Genomic DNA, 22501 nt, shown 5'->3' with positions numbered 1-22501 from the left:
ACTAATCACCAAATATTTCCAAAAGAAAATTCTGCATTTGCCCCCTTTGCCTAGAGATGCAGGTCTGGCTTGTGCTTTATTATATCATTCAGATTCAGAGCCTGTCTCTGTCCTTTTTTATTTGGGTCCAAGAATGATTAAAAATTCGAAAAGGAAAAACTTCTGCTTATATCACCAAGCATTTGTATGTGTAAACCAATGAGGAAACCCTATATTTCAAGTCTTATCTTAGTCTACCTTCTTGGCTTTAAGGACTGGGGAGGACAAAATGTTTTGTTTTGTTTTTTCCTTAAGACTATTGCTTTGGTTGGCATTACTTCACCTGCTACCATGCTTGTAGCCCCATAATAAAATCAGGCTTAAGCCAACCAAGAGGAAAATGTTATGGAATTAGAATCTAAAATATAAATCTGAGATGAGGTCTACAGTCTTTTGTTTGTTTTTGAGACAAGGTATTGCTCTGTCACCCAGGCTGGAGTAAAGCAGCATGAGCATGGCTCACTGCAGCCTCTTTCTCCTGGGCTCAAGCAATCCTCCCACCTCAGCCTCCAGAGTAGCTGGGACTACAGGCACACACCACTACACCCAGCTAATCTTTTGTAGAGCTGGAGTTTTGCTATGTTGCCCAGGCTGGTCTCAAACTCCTGGACTCAAGCAATCAGCCTGCCTTGGCCTCCTAAAGTGTTAGCATTACGGGTGTGAGCCATTGCACCTGGCCCGATCTGTGGACCACTGATGCCACCTTTTAGAGTGTGGAATTTGACCACCATGTGAGACTTTGAAACAGAATGGGCAAAACGAGCTTTGTGACTCAAACTCTTGATTCATGCTAAATACGTGTATGGGCCAAGATAAAACTTCCCCTTTACCTTCTGAAGGTTCACAGAAAATCAGCTGACAAAAGGCAGATTAAGAAGAGAAAAGGCATACATATTTATTAACATGCATGGAATGAAAATCACAGAGGGATTGCCCTACCATGCACTGGGGTACCGAGGGTTATATACCCTATTTCTGAGGGGAAACACAGACTGGAAGGGTGGATGATTTTAGGGGGAAAGTAAGTAAATTTTAAGGGAGCTTAATGGACTTAAGGAACATACAATGGCTTGAGACAAAGTCTCTTGGGCCCACGGAGCAGACAACGGTTTGTAACAAAAGTCTGTCCAGATGCACTGACAGATTTTAGTCTTCCTTCCTGCGATATGAGTTCAGCTAAGGAAAACTCAGAGAAGGGACCAAAGGTAATTGTTTTCTTCTTTGGCAGATCCAGGCTTTAGGCAGATAAGGGAACCTCAGAGTACAACTTCATCCTGTGCTTTGGGAGACACCGAGGATTGAAAGACAGGAGGTGGGGTATGTGGGGCGGTTGGGGTGGGAATTGTGAGAGACCTTTATGCTGCTTCTTCAGTTCAGCATGTCAAAGCATCATATTTTAGGGTATCAGTTTCTGAGTCCCCACATTAGCATAAAACGTTTAGGGGTGAGAGAATAGAGAACTTTTTTTAGAGGGTTTGGAGTCTGACTTTCATAACCATTCCTCATCCCCTAGTTAGGAAGAAAATGAATTTCTTTCCCTTTATCTCAATCTGAGAGAGAAGCTTCAAACCACTTTGGGGACCACCTGCATTTTGACATCCCAGTGGATAAGTATTTCCTATATGAAGCTATTTGTGTAGGACAAATAGTCCAGCCAGCCTTTCGGAGTTGGAACAGAACAAAAATCTGCTGCTGCTGCATTGGTCTCACTTGTAAATTTTGAGTTTGTGAGGCAATGAACACCCAAGTGCATTGCTTGGATACAATGGGGACCTTGTGAGAAAACACATGGTGTCTTTAATCCTATCTCTAAATGCCACCTGAGGAATCAACAAAGCTCAGCAAAAATAAGCTGGATGAATAGATCCAAAATGTCTCATGGTGAGGAGGACAAAGGGACCATGGAGTTCCTTAGTCGAAGTATTTAATAGCTGTTCCCTAGATAGGGTGGTGGGTAGAATGATGTCTCCAAAGAACCCATGAAAGTGACCTCAATGGACTCTCCATGGTCCTTGAGATTCCCCCAGCATGGTGACTCTCAAGACCGCCAGATATCTTATATGGCAGTTCAGGGGCCTGAGAGACCAACATGGGAGGTGCCAGCTCTTTTAAAAGCTAGGCTCAGTACTAGCTAGGCTAGGCTCACATCACTTTCATCACACTACATTGGACAAAGCAGCTACTGGCCAATTCAGATGGAAAAGGAGGGAAATGACGTCATCTTTTGATGGGGTTGTATCAAGAATTTTCAGTCCTCTTTAATCTGGCACAGTCACAAATTGAGGAAACAAATGCCCAGTAAGTACTGATATACTAAGTGCCTTCCTTTGTCCTCACCCCTTTTCTGATGAGAAGCGATGGTTAGTGAGAGCAATTCCAGATGAAGAAATAACTAAGCCCACCTCTCTCATTGAGATGGCTAGACAGCAAAAGACCTGACCTGAGAGAGGGGAGGAGCTTTGTACTGTTTGGTTGGGATTAATTTAGGCTAGAAACTTAATTTTATGGTCTAGAACACTTAAAAGTGACCAGACATAACATTGGACTTGCCAGAAATTTCATTCAGTAGGAGAGAAACAATTAACATCATGAAGTACATTTAAATGGGTGCTGAGACCAAAAACAAGGATGCTTTATGCTTATCTTCCATGAATCTTGCTTATTTATCATAACTTTGTAATACTGTTACACCACTTTCTATATACACCTAAGCAAATAACAAAGTATACAATGCATCTTTTTAATTAAGGTGAATACTTTAATAGAAGCAGTTTGGATAAGGCAAAATATACCTTAGACTATAACTTGTAACCCCAATACAGCCATTCCATACCAGAAGTAACCACTAATACCAGTTTAATGCATTTCCTTCCATACTGTTCTATCTATGCTTTTCTTACATGAATGTATACCTGTGGGAATATTATTTACAGCTATTCCATAAATGGCAACATATTCAGCTTGCCTTGCTTACTTTTTACATGCAGATTTCTTTTAAACTTCTGTATATTAATCCATAGCATAAATTTATTGTCTCATATTTGATCTTTTCCCTTTTTGAGGAATTTAGATTGTTCTTAATAGTTTTTCTCTCACAGACAACAATGCATTAAATATCCTTTGCATACTACTTAGCACAAATTTTGTTGTACATCTCAGTTTCTAAACTCTTAAATCTAAAAGGCAGTGTTTTCATTAGACTCATTCCTTTACAGATCTTAATCCTGATGTCTGATTTTACTTTGTATGTTATTTTTCTTATTAAATATTCTTGTCCTGTTTTATATACTTTTCATTTGTTTGCTTTTTAGGACATTGGATACCAAATCTGACTCATTAGCTGAAAATCTGTAGACTTTTTGCCTCTACCTGACAAACTTTGATTCAAAAGAGCTAGGGAGGGGTCCAATTTTGATACTTAGAAAGGTTTAAAAAATTCTAATATAGACAGAATACCTGATAACACATTCCTCACTCTTCTGTTACAATTTTCTTAAAGATAATTCTCTGAATAAGGCATTTCCATATATACTCCAGTGTCTACCATGCAGCAGTACCCAGTTCACAGCCTTTGATGTCCTTGTACAGGAAGTTGTAGGACCAGCTGGCATTTCTAAACCTCTGTGACAGCAAGATCACGCATCTATCACAAGCAACTATGCACAGGGCCTCTCTGGGCCCAGAGAACACTGGACACTCAAGAAACTACCAAGGAAAGAGGGGATGTTAGTCAAAGGGCACAAAGTTCAAATACACAGGGGGACTAAGTTCTAGTGATCTATTGTACAGCATGGTGACTATAAGAATATTAATATGAGTGTACTGTATATTTCAAAATTGCTAAGAGTGGATTTTAAATGTTCTCATTACAAAGTAATAAGTGTAAGATCTGATGACTATATCAATTAGCCTGATTTAATCATTCCACAATGTATACATGTATCAAAACATCACATTGTACCCCATGAATATGTACAGTTATTTTTGTCAATTAAAAAAACATAAGCATTTAAAAAGAAAAAGAGACTCAAAACATGCTGCTGGGAAGGATTTCAAAGACTTTCTATTTCCAGGCAGTTAGTTTAATGGCTGAAAAGCTTCCTGGGATTTTCTGTGTGTAGGAAAGTGACTAATCATTTAGGAAGTGACAATGGATCTGACATTTGTCCATGAAAAAGAAAAATGATCAGATTGATATGCTTAATTAAGGAACTATTCTTGAAATCACAATGTTCAACTTAAACTCTGTTTTCATATGCGTCTAGCTCAAATTTTCAAAAACACCCCACAAATATAAATAAGGCAGACTGTGCCAAGATGTCATGCATGTTTTACTCATGAAAAGGTGAGGGTATCTAAAAGTCAAGTTTACTCTTTACCTACAAAGTCTTTACGACAACTAAAGCACCGAGATCTGAAGATGCTATGACAGACGAGGGAGGAAACTGTCTAATGTTTTCCTATGTAGTTTTTTTTTTTTTTTCTTTTACTAATACCATGCAGTCTCAAGGAAGAATAATTGAAGTTGAATGCTTGGGGACTCATGGCCCTAACATTATTTACATATGACCATTTGGGGGACTTGTTCCTGAGGAGTAAAGGAAAGGAGGCAATTTCTCCTTTTTGATCTCCCCTTTGAACCTCAGAAAAAGCTGTGGGCATCTCCTTTCAATCTGGCATTTGCCATGTCAGTTTTCATCTTGAGTAGCAAGCAAGTCTACAAAGGGGATCAATGAAAATGACATAAAATACAGAATAAGATGCATAAAGCATTTGAAGTATTAAGAATCTGGCACCAACCTTCTAATTCCTGCAATATTCTGAATAATGAGAGAAAAACAAAAATCAAATAGAAGGCTGGGTGCAGTGGCCAAGGTGGGCAGGTCACTTGAGGTCAGGAGGTCAAGACCAGCCTATCAACATGGTGAAAACCCATTTCTGTTAAAAATACAAAAAATAGCCAGGTGTGGTGGAGGGCATCTGTAATCCCAGCTACTCGAGAGGTTAAGGCAGAATTGCCTCAACCTGGGAGGTGGAGGTTGGAGTGAGCCCAGATTGAGCCACTGCACTCCAGCCTAGAAAACAGAGCAAGATTCCATCTCAAAAGAAAAAAAAAAAAAAAAAGAAAGAAAATTGAATATAAGTATGGAATATGAGGGCTTACTTGTCCAGGTGCTGTCATAATAACTTTATATATGTATTAGTTTATATATTATACTCACTCTCTCATATATACTAATATATATGAGACAGTATATATATGTGTATATATATGAGAGAGAGAGAGAGCACGCAATTATTATGCAATAGAGGCAGACACTTCTCACTTACATTCTATATGCGAGGGAAGAAATTTAAAATGGTTAAGTAACTTACTCTAAAGCACAATGCAAATGAGTAACAGAGTCAAGACTTGCTGGCTGATTCCAAAGCACATAATCTTTTTTTTTTTTTAGACGAAGTTTCACTTTTGTTGCCCAAGCTAGAGTACAAAGGCGCAATCTTGGCTTACTGTAACCTCTGCCTCCCGGGTTTAAGTGATTCTCCTGCCTCAGCCTCCCGAGTAGCTGAGATTACATGCGTGTGTCACCATGCCTGGCTATTTTTTTTTTTTTTTTTGTATTTTTAGTAGAAACGGCGTTTCAGTTAGCCAAGCTGGTCTCAAACTCCTGACCTCAGGTGATCCGCCCGCCTCAGCCTCCCAAAGTGCTGGGATTACAGGCGTGAGCTACCGCGCCCGGCCCAAAGCACATAATCTTAATCATTTCCCAAACTCTGCTCTGTCATCATTCCTAAAATACAATTTATGTGTAACTACCAAGACTAGATTGCTGAGCTCACAGCTCTGCATAATTTTCTTACCACCAATATGTTGCTCAGATCTGGAAAATCTTCCCCCAGGCAAGTTCCCATCTGCAGCAAGTCACTGCCAGTTGCTTGGGAGCATTCTAAGTTCCAACTTCTCTCCTTAGCAGCTGGGGCTCATCCAGCATCAGAAACACCTGTAGCCTGCTGGCTGCCTTTTAAACAGCATGGTGGCTGTAAACAGAATGCTCTCTGTAGGACTTAATGAGTCTCATAGTCTCGTGTGTAGAAGTATGAGGATGTGTTATTTTAAAGAAAATTCTCTTTGAATGACTTTTCAGTGAAAGGTGAATGTCTGAAAACGAGTGAAATATTTTCAATCATGATTACATTGGAGAATAGAACTTCCACTGATTTTCCCCTTTGCCTTTTCTTTAGATTCAAATCTTGACCCATATCCACTGTTCTCTCCCTCCTAAGATTAGTTCATTACTATGAAATGAATCTTCTGAGTGATGGAATGAGGCAACCAGATTCTTCCTCACTGCCTCCCCCAGACACTTTTCACATTTCTTACCATCTCCTCTTTTACAGGAGGGGTGGCAGAAGGAAGAAATGGGCTTTTCCTACAGAAAGGGCATGGTCAGAGGTTGCACAGAGACAAACTGTGTTTAATTTTTGAAGGGAGATGGCTTTTGTTCATATGGCAATAGAAGCCAAAAAGATCACCTTTAGAGCTTCCAATCCCAACAGGACCTTGTCTGTCACTCAAGGGTAGTAGCCCTGGCAGTTGGAGGTAAACTGCTGCAGGTAAGAACATGAGAACAGTACTCTCTTCTCAAAAAGGGGGCACCTATTAGACATTCTTCACATGACTTCCTTTTACTCAATATATTGCTCTGTGCCAAGACTCTGTAAAATTCCTCAGCCCCTCGGACTCTTCAGACTGGCACTCAGAACTTCTCTGCACCCTAGACCAGACTTGCCAGGTCAAGTGACTTCTTTCCGTTCCATTACTATAATTCACGAGGGACACTTCAAATCATGTAAGGGCTTTATTTACTTAAAGGCAGAAGCATTCCTAAAACACAAGCGGCGCTTTGAATCTCTGATCAATCATCTTTCTAAATAATGTCCTTCTGAATAAGATTGCTGGTTGTTATTTGTGGTAACATCATCAGATATTGGCCACCTGGGTCCTGCTTTGAGAGAATAAGGATTACAGCCCGTATAGACTGAGCTCTTTTGTATGCCCAGTATTGTGCTCAAAGCTCTATAAACATACTTTAGTCCTCACAACTACTTGGGCATACACACATACACACAAATATATATTTTATGAGACAGGGTTTCACTCTCACCCAGGTTGGAGTGCAGTGGTGTGATTACAGTTCACGGCAACGTCTGCCTTCCAGGTGCAAGCAATCCTCCCAACTCAGCCTCCTGAGTAGTTGAGACCACAGGTGCACACCATCATGTCTCGCTAATTTTTGTATTTTTTGTAGAGATGAGGCTTTGCCATGCTGCTGAGGCTGGTTTTGGACTCCTGAGCTCAAGTGATCGGCCTGCCTTGGCCTCCCAAAGTGCTGGGATTACAGGCATGAGCCACCATACTCGGCCTGGGCGTATACCTTTTTCACCCTCAAATTTCTCTCTAGCCCCGTCCCCCTGCTTTATCGCTAGAATGTAAGGTCTCTGAGGGAAGGAGACTTGTCATATCACTAGTCCCAAGATGAGTGATGCATCTGAAACTCTGGATGAACTATCCTTTCAGATGGATACTGTTATTATGTGTATTTGACAATAGACCCTTAAACAATGATTCAGAATTTAAAGCCTAATAACAATAATATTATTAAGTTAGACAATGTTACTGAGTACCATGAGTCAAGCTATGATGACAGTTTTCTGTGATAAGATCATGTAATTCCTCATGACAATGCTCCAGGTCAGGTCTTTTTATTGGTGGCATTTTAGAGATGAAGATTTTTTGTCTTGGAGGAATTCACCTGCTTGCCCAAAGTCACACAATTATTTAGGAACATGGCTAGGATTCCAACCCACATCAATGACTGGGAACCAATTTGTCAGTTTTCTCTATGCAGATGGCCTATATTTATTGCAAATAAATTTTATGATGCCTCTTATTCGCTTACTCATCATATCTTATTATTTCTAGAGGCAGCACAGAAGGAAAAATTAAGCAAACAAAATAAGAGACAGTGAGAGAAAACGATGACAAATCCACAGGTTTAATTTAACAAATATGTACTGAGCACATAAAGATGAGTCCTGCACAATAAGAGTACTGTGCCAGGGATTAGGATCCCAATGAACATTTCAATGCACGATATTTGAAGTTTAGCTTTGGATGGGAAGCCAATTTTGCCTGGATGCTTCGGAAATACCAATACAATCATCACATTGAATGGACATTTTCCACTTCCTCATTAGCCAGTCTAGATATACATTTCACATTAGCTTTCTGTCACATTCTACTGTCAAATGCCAAAGTAAAGCCATGAATTTGCCATCCTTATCATTACTCTCTGTATTTTCCAGGTAATGTCCAATTATACAGCACCTAATTCTTGCTCTTCCTCACAGTATTCATGATCAAAATAGAATTCTCAGGCTCTAAGATAATTTCAGCAGGCAGAGTAAGAATAAAGAATAAGAATGAAGACTGACAAATAACAGATGCATTATTTACTTACAAGTTTAATTCAATATGCATGCATTAATTCTCCATGCAAGTTCAAGAGGTAATTATCACCTACAAGTAAAGCAAGACATGTTGAATTAGGGCACTGGGTTCAAATAAAAATAGTAGAAAAACCTAACGATTTAAATGAACCATATCCCAATCTGTTTACATATTTTCTTTCAAAAGAATGGTACAATTTACTAATTGCTAATTTTGTAATTGCTGCTGTGGGTTGATTTTACCTCCAATATTTACTGAAGTGTATCCAAATTATAATGAATATCAGTGCAATTTTCATTTTTAAAAAGGGTAAAATACTTTAGAAAAAATGAACCCAATTAAGATTAATTTTAAATAAAAAAAAGCTGGCATTATGAGACTATGAGACAGCAGGGGGGATTTTAATTGGGAAAAAAGAACATGTAACATCCTAATCATTTTGCATTCTATTTATGTCACTGAATTAAACTGTGTGGTTTTCACGGAAAATAATGAAACTATTGCAAATCAACACACAACATCTTCAAATTTTTAAAAAATATATAATGAAAGTTTAAATTTTTGCATACTATTTATTTAAAGAATTCTGGATCTGAGTCAGTTTTATCTTGGATAGCTTTTGGTGTAAGAATTAGAGAATATCAAAATTTACAATAGCTAAAGGAAGAATTCACATATTTTTAGTTCCCCAATTTAAAATATGATAAATAATAGAACAAAGTATAGTGCAAATTGATACTAGAGATGCTTACTCAGAATCTCTAGATCTGGTAAATCTGATTTCAAGCAGGATTAAGAGTCTAATCATGCATAGAGCTCAGAGGTTGCAGCCAAAGTGTGTAGGTTAGAATCCCATTTCATTACATCCTTGCTAGGATGTGCTTATGCAACTAATTGTCCTAAGCCGGTTTCCTCATCTGTAAAACAGGCTTGATAATGGACCCTAACTAATGAGATTTTTTTTAATTTTATTTTTTACTTTTTATAGAGATGAAGTCTCGCAGTATTGCCCAGACTGGTCTTGAACTCCTGGCCTCAAGTCACCCTTCTGCTTTGGCCTCTCAAACCACTGGGATTACAGGTGTGAGCACTTGCCCCTGCCATTAATGAGATTATTGTGAGGATTAATTTAGCAAACACAAAGTGCTTATCTCAGAGTCTGGCATGGAAATATATGTTATTTAATATTATCAATGTTATATTTCAATGACAAAATAATCTGTATCCAGAATCGCTTTACCCTATCTCCTAGAAACTCCTGGAATCATAGTTTTCTTCTCAGCAGAATAAGATCTAAAGAGAGTTAAAAAATTTAAAAGCAAAGACATCTCCCTTCAGGGGGTTGTCTCCTGTCTTCCATTGTATACATTTGCCTACTGATGGGAAGATGATGGCTCTAAGCATCCACACACATTTCATTTACTGCCTCTCAGCCCTTGACATGGGTAACACCAATCACTTCAGTTCACAAGAGAACATGTCAGCACAGAGTTTAGCATTGGCTGGAGATCTGACCTCTGTGAGAGGAAAATGCTAGGATGGCCTCCATTCAGGAGATAGAGAAACTAAGGCTTAGAGAAGCTATGGAACTTGAATAAGAGCACAGGGCCAGAAATAGGTAAAGGTGTTATTTAGAAGGCGGTATGATTCAAAGTTGACTTTCTGATTTTGCCATGCCAATCAGCCTTGCCTTCTGCAGGAGAGAGGACATTAACACTGTTTCAGTGCTATAATCTGTTTCTGCACATTTTCTGGGTCATTCCCCTTCATTAAGGTGTACTAATGCACCCATTACCACTGTGCTTAAATCTAGAATCACACACATGCACACCCAGATACAACCCCTATAACATAGTTTTCCCACTTCATTTTCTTGCCTTTAAACAAATCTTTGAATTATCATGTAAGAAAATGATTGGTATTTTAGCTGTCCTTCTCCTTACACCAACAATAACATTTGAAACTGTTTAAAAACATCTTCCACTAAAATGTTTCAAATATTTAGAATATCTATCATAAGGATTATTTAAAAGCAAGTCTCTAATACTGATACCAATGAGGCAGTCTATGAACAACTTGATACATTGATATTAATTTTAAGAAAATACTTGTCAAAAATGTGGGAGTAGAAATTTGTAATCAAATAAAGTCAGACAAAATTAGATACCATAATTCTATTAGGTGAATTTTCTGGTTCCCCGTTCTTCAACTTCTCCCCACAGCTGAAACACCTGTAATGTACAGGTCATTGTCTCAAATTGCTGATTGTACTAAGTCAGTAGGGCATAAAAATATTTTTAAATATCCTGTTAAAAGATGGAAAAGTTAAATGTTGGCTGAAAAGTTTAAGAAACGATAGCCTTAGCGTAACTATTATGGTAGTCTCCTATTCCCCCTGTAGACATTCACGATACCACAGTTAATACTGCACACGCATTTGCTTGTTATAAATTTTATTAGAATAGAAAATAATACATACAGATAACCATAGGATACACACACAGGAATTGAAAGATAAATTTTATACTTTTCAATATGAAACAAAGTGCATATCTCATGGAGATATATTGCTAGAAACAACATGAAACAATAGAGCAGTCATCTTGGAAATAAAAAGTATAGGAACATATAGGAATTACTAAATAATAAAAAGGTCCAACTTCATTACATGTAGCATAAAATACAAGTATTGGAGAAAGTGTTTCCCTACTTTTGACTGGAAATAACAATGGTCATATGAAATCTACTAGTCATTCAGATTGTTTCAATATATACAGTATATACGGACCTTATAAAGAAAGTTATAAATATTTATTCTTTTTGTGTATGATGACTTTATCTTAAATGTAATCTCTAAATGTAAAATAGTGCTTTATGGTGATATCAGAATTTCCCTAATTTTTAATCTTTCTTGATATCTGAACTGTTTTCAAATTCTGATATCATTGGAAATATGAACAAGTTCCTGCAAAATGGAAATTGGTAGGAAAGAGGTAAAAAATTGATTTTGCAATGTTGAATACTCAATCTGCCGATTTTAATTTATTCTTTATATATTGCTATGAAGTCATGTCTTCAACAATTTTTTGAAAACCACATATTGAAAGATTGAGTCATACATATCAAAGTCAGCAGCATCGCCTTGGTTCTATTACAAATTTAACTCAGGAACTAAAATGTCTGCCAGACTCACTGAGATAGATGGTGGGATTTCATTAAAAAACCATCTCTGCCATCCAAAAAGAGAGGGTCCCTTAATGGAACTGGAAATTGAAATGAGGGATTTTGTGGATTTTGTTTAATATTTGGGTTGAGATTCAGGTCATTCCTGATTTTTTCCTCTTGGTTTTAATGAAACCTGAAAGCTTGTTCATAGCTGTGAAGGAAACAATTCCTTTTTTAATTTAAAAAAAAACTTTTTTTTTTTTTTTTTTTTGAGAAAGAATAAAATGTGATCATTTGAATTTTAGAATGTAACTGAATGAAATAATTTTAGAATGTAACTGAATGAAACAGAATGAAGCTTGAAAATCTGGCTGGTCTTCATGACTTTTATGTGATTAAATAAATTCATACTAATATTTTGCACGGGTCCATTGCATCTGGGGTGACAAAGCACTTTCATACTTCCTTCTTTATCTTTTAAAAATTAATTCATGGGGCAAAGGCTGATCAGATAGGTATTATTATCTCTCTATTTTATAGAGGAATAATTGAGAGGTACAGACAGCAGAGTGATTTGTAGAGTCTTACAACCATTTAGCAGTATACCAAACCAAACACCATTCTTCTCAGCCCCAGAGTAGCATTTTCCAACAATGCTCTTTTGAATCACATGCCACTCCTCTCCAACAAGATAATTTTGAAAATGTATCTTTCATCCTTGGGGACTTAAATCAGCATTTCAAATTGATACTGGTTAAGTCTTCCAAATAATGCTATTATAATGGGAAAAGAGCATTTGAATTAAATGAAAGAATCTTTCAATGTAAAAAGAAGTTCTCATGCATGTGTGTGTACATGTGAGAGTGTGTGAGTCTTTATCCATAGGCAGTGCTTAAACTCATAGCTAAAGAACATTTATATCAAAAGTCTGAAGTATGTAATATGTAAATTCCTTTGGTTTATCAAGTTAATATTAAGGCATTTCAGATTCCCCTAAAAGGATTTACTGTTTTTTAAATTATATTCATATTTACCTATAATGAAGTAGAAAGTTAAAAATAAGAGTTGAAAAAAACATGCATAATCACTGCATTTCATGAAAGCACATTTTTGGTAATGAAATAACTTTCCAATAAATAATAAAAAGGAGCTAATATCACCACAGGGCATATACAATAAAGAACAGTACTATAGGCAGATAACTTGACATAGGGTGAACATTCGAGATGGCTGAAGTGGATCCTCTTGCATCCATACCTGTCAAAGACGATGAACAGCTCATTAATAAGGATTGTACAATATGTAATCAGGGTGCTAGAGACTGGATGTTTGTGGTGTTCCCCCCAAATTCTTTGTTGAAATCCTAACCCTCAATGTCAGAGTATTAGGAGGTGAGGGCCTTTGAGAGGTGACACTGAATCTGCCAGCAACTTGACCTTGGGCTTCTCAGACTCCCCTCCAGAACTGCAAGAATTAAGTTTCTGTTGTTTATAAGCCACTTGTCTATGTAATTTTGTTAGAGAAGCCAAAAGGAACTAAGACACACAGTAAAAGCAATACCTCTCCTATTAAAACCGAATCACTACATGAACCTATGCTGGCACCACAAGTTATTAGCCTTCATTTTATTTACCAATGCAGCATATACTAGTTGCCAAGAGTAACTATAAAAACAGTAATGTGTTTTAAGTTTTCTTAAATGATTCTAGGCTTTGTTCATCTACTATTATTTAACTTTAATTGAAATTGGAAAAACAACTTAATCATTATGAAAACAATTATACTTGATCACAAACAACTTTGAGATAATTCAATGGTTTAATTAAACAATGCTTCATTGGTAAGGGTTTGAAGAGTCTGTGCTTGTTTCTATTTTATGCATTTCCAGATAAATTATTACACATAATATAAAACATCATCTTTTAAAAAGCAATAAATAAAAGCTCCATTTTCATAGAGATGGCCCTGTGTGGTCACCTGCAAGCTCAGCAAGACAGCAGATGTCAGATGAAAAGGCTACTCTTGACTCAGCAGCCCTAAAATGCTAAAATAACATCTGTCCCTGCAAAAGCCTAGAACCTATTTCTTTTAAAATTGCCACTTTGCCCATATTATAATGCTAACTCTATGCCTTGCACCATTCAGGGAATAAGAAGCACATATTCATTATTTCAAAATCTAAGTTAACAGTAATAATAAACTTAATTTCTAGTTTTGCTCTATTGAAGTGCATACAGTTTTAGAGAGTTCTGTAGTCTAAGATGGGTTCTGTAGACTTTTACATTGCAGAACTTAGTTCTGAAATAAGTAGCTCCTGTTTTCTTAGTATAGCTTTGTTTGTTTTAGTCTAAGTATGGCAGTCTTTATGGTTTTACAGAAAGATAAAATTCCTCCAAGTTTTCTATTTCCCTTTCTCTTCAGTTACTAATGTCTGCCATTTTGTTTTCCAAGATTAAAGACAAAAGTTTCAGTCCTGATTGCCCAACACTATAGACTAGGTATGCTAAAGACTAGGTATGCAACTGCCATGCTAAATGAATGGAAACAGGGAACAAAGTCATTTATGTCACTAAGAACTATAGAATAGCATATGAAGTCAAAATGGGCTCTACAATAGCTAAACTGAGGCCAGAGAACTCCAGACCTGGGATTTAAAAGTGAGGATAAAATTTATTCTAGCATTGGCAGTTGATAAAATATGCATACCAAAGTCTGCTTCCAACTCTAAACATATAATTTCCATAGTAAAATAGGTTTTACTTGGATTTGGAAAGGAAAAATTAATATGAACCTCCTTGGAAGCTAGGAGAATAATTTTTAAGGAGTCTTTTAGTTTGGCACAGGTAAGTGGTTTAGGACTTTGACAATGTTAATCATTCTATTTAAAGAATTGATAAGATTTATCTATAATTTGTAGAAGGCAAATAACTAGATTATTAAAGATCTTAAAAAGTGATTAGGGAATTCTGCTTTTATAGGAGATCTAAAGGCAAATTTAAGTAAAACTCAGAATGAGAAAAAAAAATCAAATTAAAGGAAGTTTTGCTAAATATTTTTTTACATCTTTTCTTCATGCCCTCATTTTTTTCTCCCTGTTTTGCACCACTCTTGAGGGGTTCCTCTTGCCCTCGTCTCACCTACCAAAACCTTACCGGCATTTGGATGAAAGGCTTGCTGGTAAGAAAGAATGGACAGAGGGACACTGATTGACTCACTATGGGGGAGAGTAACCTGATATCAATAAAGTAAATAATGGCTTCAACCAACTTACTGGTTATTCGTGGAATCCTGATCTGTTCACTACTGGTCCCATCCCCTCCATCTGTTGTGGCCTTGACTTCAATAATGTAGTCCTCTTTAATGGGCAGCAAAAGTTCAGCTGAAGTTTTATTTGTGTTCAGCACTTGTACGTTATTTTGACTGCTAGTCCTATAGAAAACCTAAAATGCATGAACAAATACACTTACTTGTTATATTGCCCCTTTTTGTTTTCTTCATAGAACTTGTCACTCTGAAATTAATGAATTTTGTCTTTCTATATCCACTAGAATGTAAGATTCATTCATGACTCTAATTGTAAGTCTTGGATTAGAGGTTAGCACATGGCAGAAGCACCAGGTTCTCAAAATCAGGGAGGCTTGGGAAGAGTGAACTTCTCCCATGGAAAAGCCCAGTTAGGCTGTGTAGTTATGAGGCTGGACAGATAAGGCAGGGACATAGTGTATGGGCCTTGAATGCCTGACCATGGAATCACAGCCAATATTTTTATTTATTTATTTTAAAGTAGTATATAGGTGAGCATCAATAGTAGCAAACTAACACACAATTTGGAAACATTGTGTCCAAAATTCCCGCTTGAACAGAATTCTTTCACTTGAAACCATATTTAAGAAGACATTTTGAAAAATTACCCATTTTATGGAAAGTTTGGTATCTTTGTCAAAATTAGATTACATAAACCATATCAATATATAGAAAAATTCACTTATACCTAGCTTCTCTTGAAAAGTACTGCCAAAATTATGAAAATGAAGCATTTCAAATGAGAAAACTTACTTTATATCCTGTTACTTCTGACTCATTCTCCATGGCTTTAACTTGCTCCCAATTAAGTAACACTTTAGTGTCTGTGGCATTCCAAACAACATTTCCTGGTGGTTGACTGGGAGCTTGAAATGCAAAATGAGAATTAAAACAGATTGAAGTACAAGAAGTGATATTTTACAGGGAGGAGATGATGGCTATTACAGGAACCTAGTGGAAGTAGAATGGGATGCCTTTGGTAATGCTTGGTGTAATAGATGAAATCAGAAAAAAATAACAGTATATAAATTTCCTTTTTTTTAAGAAAGGTATTTCATTCATGCACCAAACCCATATGACACGTAATTTATTCATGTAACAAACCTGCACATGTACCCCTGAATCTAAAATAAAAGTCCCAAAAAAGGCATTTCAATTAATGTGTGAGATAATTCATTTTATCATACTGATCATATACTTTAGAGAATTTCACACTTATTGTGCTTATGTCTCCTTGAGAACACGTTGATAGGGGAGATAAGGAAATTCCTTTATCTACCACTAGAGGGCCGCTTGTTCCTAAACCAAGAAAGGAAGGCGGCGGGACTTACTTTGACGCATACAGAGGCTGGAAGAAATTGCCAAATGGACAGATTAAAGTTGTGTGAAATGAAATGTACATGATTTTGGAGTCAGCCTTATATGATAAGATGGGCAAAATGTGAAGCAATCAAAAATAAGAATTATTTAGATTTATTCCCGTGGAGTAATAGCAATACACATGAAAAATTGCAAGAAGAGTCTCTATTTTAAAGTCTTCGTTCTTCAGGCTTAAATCAATTTTTGAGAAAAATAAGGCAAAATGCTAAAAAGTTAATGAGAATTCCATTAGAGGATTAATGAAACTCTCTGCGGTTTCTAAACTTAGATTCATAATTTAGTTCCTTTTCATGAACACTGGACTGTAAACTCATGCTAAGGGGTGAGGGTGTTGAGGGATGGCTGATAGCATTTGTCAATAGCAACACAGGGCACTGGAAAAATCAGTTTCTTGTCAATAACAACAACAAACATAATATTATTCATTCAACAACAGCATCACAATTGCCCCCAGTGTTGAAATATGTTGTATTTGTAAATTTAACCACAGAATGTGATTTGGCTAACTGAATTTGTAATGGAAAAATGATATAAAACATTGGCTATCCGGAGAAATTTCTAAACATCATTGACTCATGCCATAGGGGAAATACAGCTGAACTTACAGATAGGAAGAATTCAAATACATTTATGAGTCTAATGATAGCAAACAAGATTGAATTCCCGTGGATTTCTTTTGCTTATTGTGTCTTTTCACATATTTCTATGTTGCCTTTAAAATTATGTGATGTGGGTATTCACAATGAGTTTAGGTCAGCTAAGATTGTCTGAGCTGCAATGCTCTGATAATAACAACAAAAAATGATAGCAGCTGCTTAGGGCTGAAATACTAATGACCATATTCTGGTTACTCAAATAATATGAATGTACAATTTTTAGAACATTTTCCCAAAGTCAGTGATTCCCTGTGGCCTGACAGCACTATAAAAAGACGGGTTTGGTTTGATGCAGCTGAGCTATACCACAGCACGGTTTGTTCTAACAAAAGGTGTGTGTTTGGAGGTTACAGAAAGTTTCAGTAATTTTGGTTAAATCACCTATACCAACATCAGCCTTCAGGGAGAAATGACTGCAAATACAACACTGGGGTTTATCTTGTATGAGTCACAAAATAGGTGGGCTGAATGAGTTCAGCCCGAAATGAATACTTTTTGAAATGACAAAAAGAGGAAAAAAAAAAAAAAAAAAAAGGAAAAGAAAAAAGAAATAATAGGGTTGAATTTTATTCTTTTTGAATCATACTACTGTTTTCTAAACATCAGTCAGTCATATGTATCATTTTTGTCTATTTAAAAAAATAACTTGGTTTAAGAAAAATTAAACATCTATTTTACCTTCATCTCAATAATATTCACATAACAATTAGCTTGATGTGCTAGTTACATTTTTGGGCACTCTCTAAAATAAATGAATTTAATGCCTAATATAAAAATTTTCAATTTTAATAATGTTCACGTACTACCTTAAAATCAACTCTTACCACCACTGGTAAGAATAACAGTATTTGGGAAATTTTGGACCAGATAAACTTTCACCCATGTTCAAAATGGTATTATTAGTAACTAATACTTAGTACACATCTACAATGTGTTAGGCATTACAGAACATACTTTAATATCATTTATTTAATCCTCATTATATTGCATTGTAATAAAGCCCATTTCTGTACATAACATAATCTGGACCCAGAGTTAAAATTTAAAAAGATTGTATAAACATGTTCATGACAGCATTATTCAAAAGATGGGTAGATGAACAAAATGGGGTATTTACCTATAATGAAATATTATTCAGCCTTAAAAACATAAAATTTGGACACATGTTATAACATGGATGAACTTTGTGGACATTATGCTAAGTGAAATAAGCCAGACACCTAAAGACAAATACTTTATAATTCTATTTATTTGAGATATTCAGAATAGTCAAAAATTCATAGAGATAGAAAATAAAATGCTGGTTGCCAGAGGCTGGTGGAAGGGGAAATGGAGAATTACTTAATGAGTGTAAAGTTCCAGTTCTGCAAGATGAAAAGGGTTCTAGAGATCTATTGCACAGAAATGTAAAAGACTAACACTATTGAACTCTATGTTTTAAAAAGGTTAGTACAGTAAATTTTATGTTATGTGTACTTTACTACAATGAAAGGTTTAAAAAAACTTGCTAAGATACACGACTAGTGAGAAGTATTACGTGGATTCAATCCAGGTCTGTTTAAGTCCTCTGTGCCTTGAGAGGATTATGCTTCTCTGCCTAACTCTCACTGATGTTGGCCTTGGCTATGGGACTTGTGGTTCCCTGCCTGTAGACGGGCGTAATTCTCCTTCTCATTGGCATCCCATAGATATAGGACTTCACCATAGGACTTCTCTCAACCAATGGAATGTGGATAAAAGGGAAATAGGCCACCCCAAGTGGCAGCTATAAAAGTCATTGAAGAATATGGTTTGCTTTCCTCTCTTTTCTCTTTGCCATGAGATTGCCATGTCCCAGAGATTGGCTCCTCCATCATTCTGGGTTCAGTAGTGGAGAAACAATGGATCAGATGAATCTCAGTCATGATGAACATATAGTATGAGTTGAAAAAAAAAGTATAGTTTTAGGCCACTGAGGTTTGGGGGTTTGAAGTACCTTAGCCTGGACTAGCCTAATCTGATATAGCTATTAACCAGTAGTTTAGATAGCTCTGAAGCAACACAACGAACTTTTGTAAAGGTATGGAGTCAAGTAATGAAGTAGGAATGAGCAGGGGATAGTTGATAGTGTAACTTCTGGGACTTCTAATTTTACTTTTTGTATTTGAACCTGTGTGGAAGTGCAACCCAGAATAGGATGATTGAGTTCCAAATTTTATTGGACCTAAACTGGTAAGTAGTCTACATTTTGAAATTCTTTGGAAATCATTTGTCAACATTCATATCATACAGGTTTTTCCTGTCAACCTCTACCGTGGGCGGCATGCTAAATCAGAAAAAACCGGGAAAAAACTAATCCTAGTAAAATGATGATATATCACTAGATTTAAATCACAACACTAATTGAGAGGATACACATAATCATTTCAGTAATTTTAAGTGTTACATAATGAAATAACTTTCTCTTGAGACGTTTTTATTATTGTTGTTCCTTAAGCACCCATCATGATCCTCTGTGCACCTGATGTTCAGACTCCTCAACATCAGCTTCATAGATTTTACTTACTCTGCAGATACTTGCCTGAAAACAAGTGATTACTATCATATAACCATGATTAGATGAAGCTGGGAAGCTGGGAATATAAGACATGTCTATCCACAGGAAAAATGGCTAAATAAATTGTGGTGTTCATCACAATGGAATATCATCCATGGGCAGTTATGATACAGTATACAGGTAACCAAATACACAGCACAACCTCCACTGCATAAGATAAACTATTCATAGAACAGAAGTCTGGAAGGAAAGACAAATGATATTAATCATGGTATTTCTGAGTGGAGTGATAGGATTATGAGTGAATTTTATTTTTTCTCTGTAGATTTTTTTCCCCCAAATTTTCTACAATAAATGTTTTCCTTTATATAATACAAAGTAGAGGTTGTTAAAATAAAGAATATTATTGCCTGGAGTTTTCAATGGTGATGTCTCACAGTGGTAACAGTGAAGCTGGCATTTACTTTCAAAATCCGAAATTTTAAGAACATATGTTTGCTGTGATTAATTATACAAAACTCAGTATGTTTCTCAACTCTTTTTCTTGGCCACCTGATGGTAATGAGATGACTTACATGATAAAAAGTTGTTATAACTAGTAGCTAGAAGTTACACTTTGCACTTAGACTTCACTTGAGATGATTATTAACATTCGTAACTAAGCTGCTTAAACATGTGGCATTGTGCAACAATCATGTAATCAAAAGCAAAAGCCAATTATGTGCCCCCCACAATAATAAGATACGGTTGTTTTGGAGTCACTGAAAACTTTTATAAATGGATCTAATTTCATATCAAAAGAAACTGACACCATGTTTTAAAACACAAAAAAATCATCTACTTTTTAACTCATCTGAAACCCAACCTAGAATACCACGGTAGGTCTTTCTTTGATTTTTGGCTTTCAATGTCTGGGAATTTTCTTGATCAAAAGTTCTCCTTTGGATAATAAAAATATGTGAGATTATAAACTATAAGGAGAACATTTACAATTGTCTAGAGCAGGGGTGTCCAATCTTTTGGCTTCCCTGGGCCACAATGAAAGAAGAACAATTGTTTTGGGCTGCTCATAAAATGCACTAACACTAACGATAGCTGATGAGCTTAAAAAAAAATTGCAAAATAATCTGATAATGTTTTAAGAAAGTTTATGGATGGGTGTTGGGCTGCATTCAAAGCTGTCCTGAGCCACATGTGGCTCACTGGCTGTGGGTTGGATAATCTTGGTCTAGAAGATTCACAGGCAAGTGGGGCAGATTTTCAAAAAAGTGCCAAAGCTCTTACAAAATAAAGTTCATAAGTTTTACACATTTAGTCAGAGTTTCTCCTGATTCTTTATTAGTAGAAGCTTCCTGGTGGAACACTAGTAAAGTTCAATATTATACTGTTATGTTTCTTCGGAGTTTACAAAACCAGAAATAACTTTGCTGAAGCCCATAGCCAGGGGGAAAAACCCTCCTAAATCTGAGGAATGTACATTAATTGGCTTGTATTTCATCACATGTGTGATGTGTGGTGTGTCATATACAAATATGATTAGGTCACATGCACTAAATCTGAGGAATGCACATTAATAGGCTTGTGTTCCATCATATGTGTGATTTGTGGTGTGTCATATACAAACATGATTACTTCACATGCACTGTGGGATGTCATGCACAGAAAAGCCAACAAATAGCATTCAGTCACCTGCAGAAAAATTCCCTTTTAATCTTCCCATGGCTTGAAGATAAAGTTAGATTTGGCGGCTAGTAGGTCTTTAATATCCCCTCTATACTAACATCACAAAGAGGGAACAGGTCTGGAGAATTCTATAGGCAAGAATATGTTCCTAGTATTTAAAAAGGAGGGTGGTCTAGTTTTCATGTACTTCTATTATTAAACTTATTATTTGGTTAACATCTATTTATGGTAATGATACTGGTTCTCCATTTCTCAGATAAAAAGCTAGTTTCCATTTTTAAAAATTTATCTAAGTAAAAATAGAAGGTCAATTTTTAAGAAAAAAAATAGTAGGTATATATTAATAGAAAAGGTTGGAAACAATTGGCAAAATAGGTGGATCATATATGAAATTTGGGAAATTTTGCAATAATGTGTATCCTGAGCCAAAACCTAGACTGGACAATTATACAATTAAGTCATATATATATAAAATTTTAGAACTTCCAAATTCTGTGTTTGAGGTAGGAATAGTCATTTAATAAAAACCTTCTGAAATATTCAGACTCATTCTTTCAGTGCTTGCCTTATTCACATTCCCCTTTCACTTCCCCAAGGCACACCTACTTGGAACAGTTCATGGCAAATGGGAGGCAGGAGTAGACTGCGGCTCCGACTCGGATGGACAGAGCAGCATGTGGAGGCTTGCACTGTGGAATTTTCGCTCCAGAACGACTGCAGGAATAAAACAGGAAACCCAAGAGGACCCACAGACCCTCTGAAGGAGGTGGATCACTCCTGCAAGACCCAGGAGACACCCTGAATACTGTGAGTGCTCAAACTGTGGAAGTGGGAAAGGGAGGTCCTCCACCCCTAAACACACACCCCCACTGGGGAAACTGAAGGTCTAGTTTATGGGAGAAGATTCCCACCTTACCTGGAGCTGAAAGCTGAGTCAATTTAGGAGCTGAGTGAAATACAGGGGTAGAAGCAACAGCAGGAAAGGCCCTGTGAGTTCGCAGGTCCCCAAGCAAGCCACTCCTGCCTGGCATCACGGGGATCCTTTGGGAGGGTGACCAGAGGCAAGAGGAAAACACCACAACGAGAAGGAAACCTCTAGCTGAACTTTGTAACAATTTGAACTCCCTGAGAAGCCTCCTGGCTAGAACTTGGGGGAGGCAGTAAATCCGGCATGCAGACTTTACAGGTGGGGGAAGAATTAGAGCCCTTTTGTTTCCCAGCTGGGAG

The 22501-nt window shown here is 36.6% G+C and overlaps 1 protein-coding gene across 3 annotated transcripts in view; it reads right to left on the bottom strand.

The window, feature by feature from the left end:
• Positions 1-12389: 12389 nt before the first annotated feature.
• CNTN3 (contactin 3) overlaps positions 12390-22501 on the bottom strand; it is a 336826-nt gene continuing 326714 nt past the window's right edge. For all 3 annotated transcript variants that reach the window (XM_007985007.3, XM_007985008.3, XM_073009925.1), the window contains 3 exons: positions 15773-15885; positions 14988-15156; positions 12390-12973 (listed from right to left, as the gene is read on the bottom strand). In XM_007985007.3, coding sequence (XP_007983198.1) covers positions 12873-12973; positions 14988-15156; positions 15773-15885 — 383 coding nt within the window. In that variant the 3' untranslated portion in view covers positions 12390-12872. The remainder of the gene's footprint in view (positions 12974-14987; positions 15157-15772; positions 15886-22501) is intronic.

This window comes from Chlorocebus sabaeus, chromosome 22 (assembly GCF_047675955.1).
Source record: "Chlorocebus sabaeus isolate Y175 chromosome 22, mChlSab1.0.hap1, whole genome shotgun sequence".
NCBI classification, from domain to species: domain Eukaryota; kingdom Metazoa; phylum Chordata; class Mammalia; order Primates; family Cercopithecidae; genus Chlorocebus; species Chlorocebus sabaeus.
Note: the sequence above shows the minus strand (reverse complement) of the source record. Positions and strands in the feature narration are given on the sequence as shown.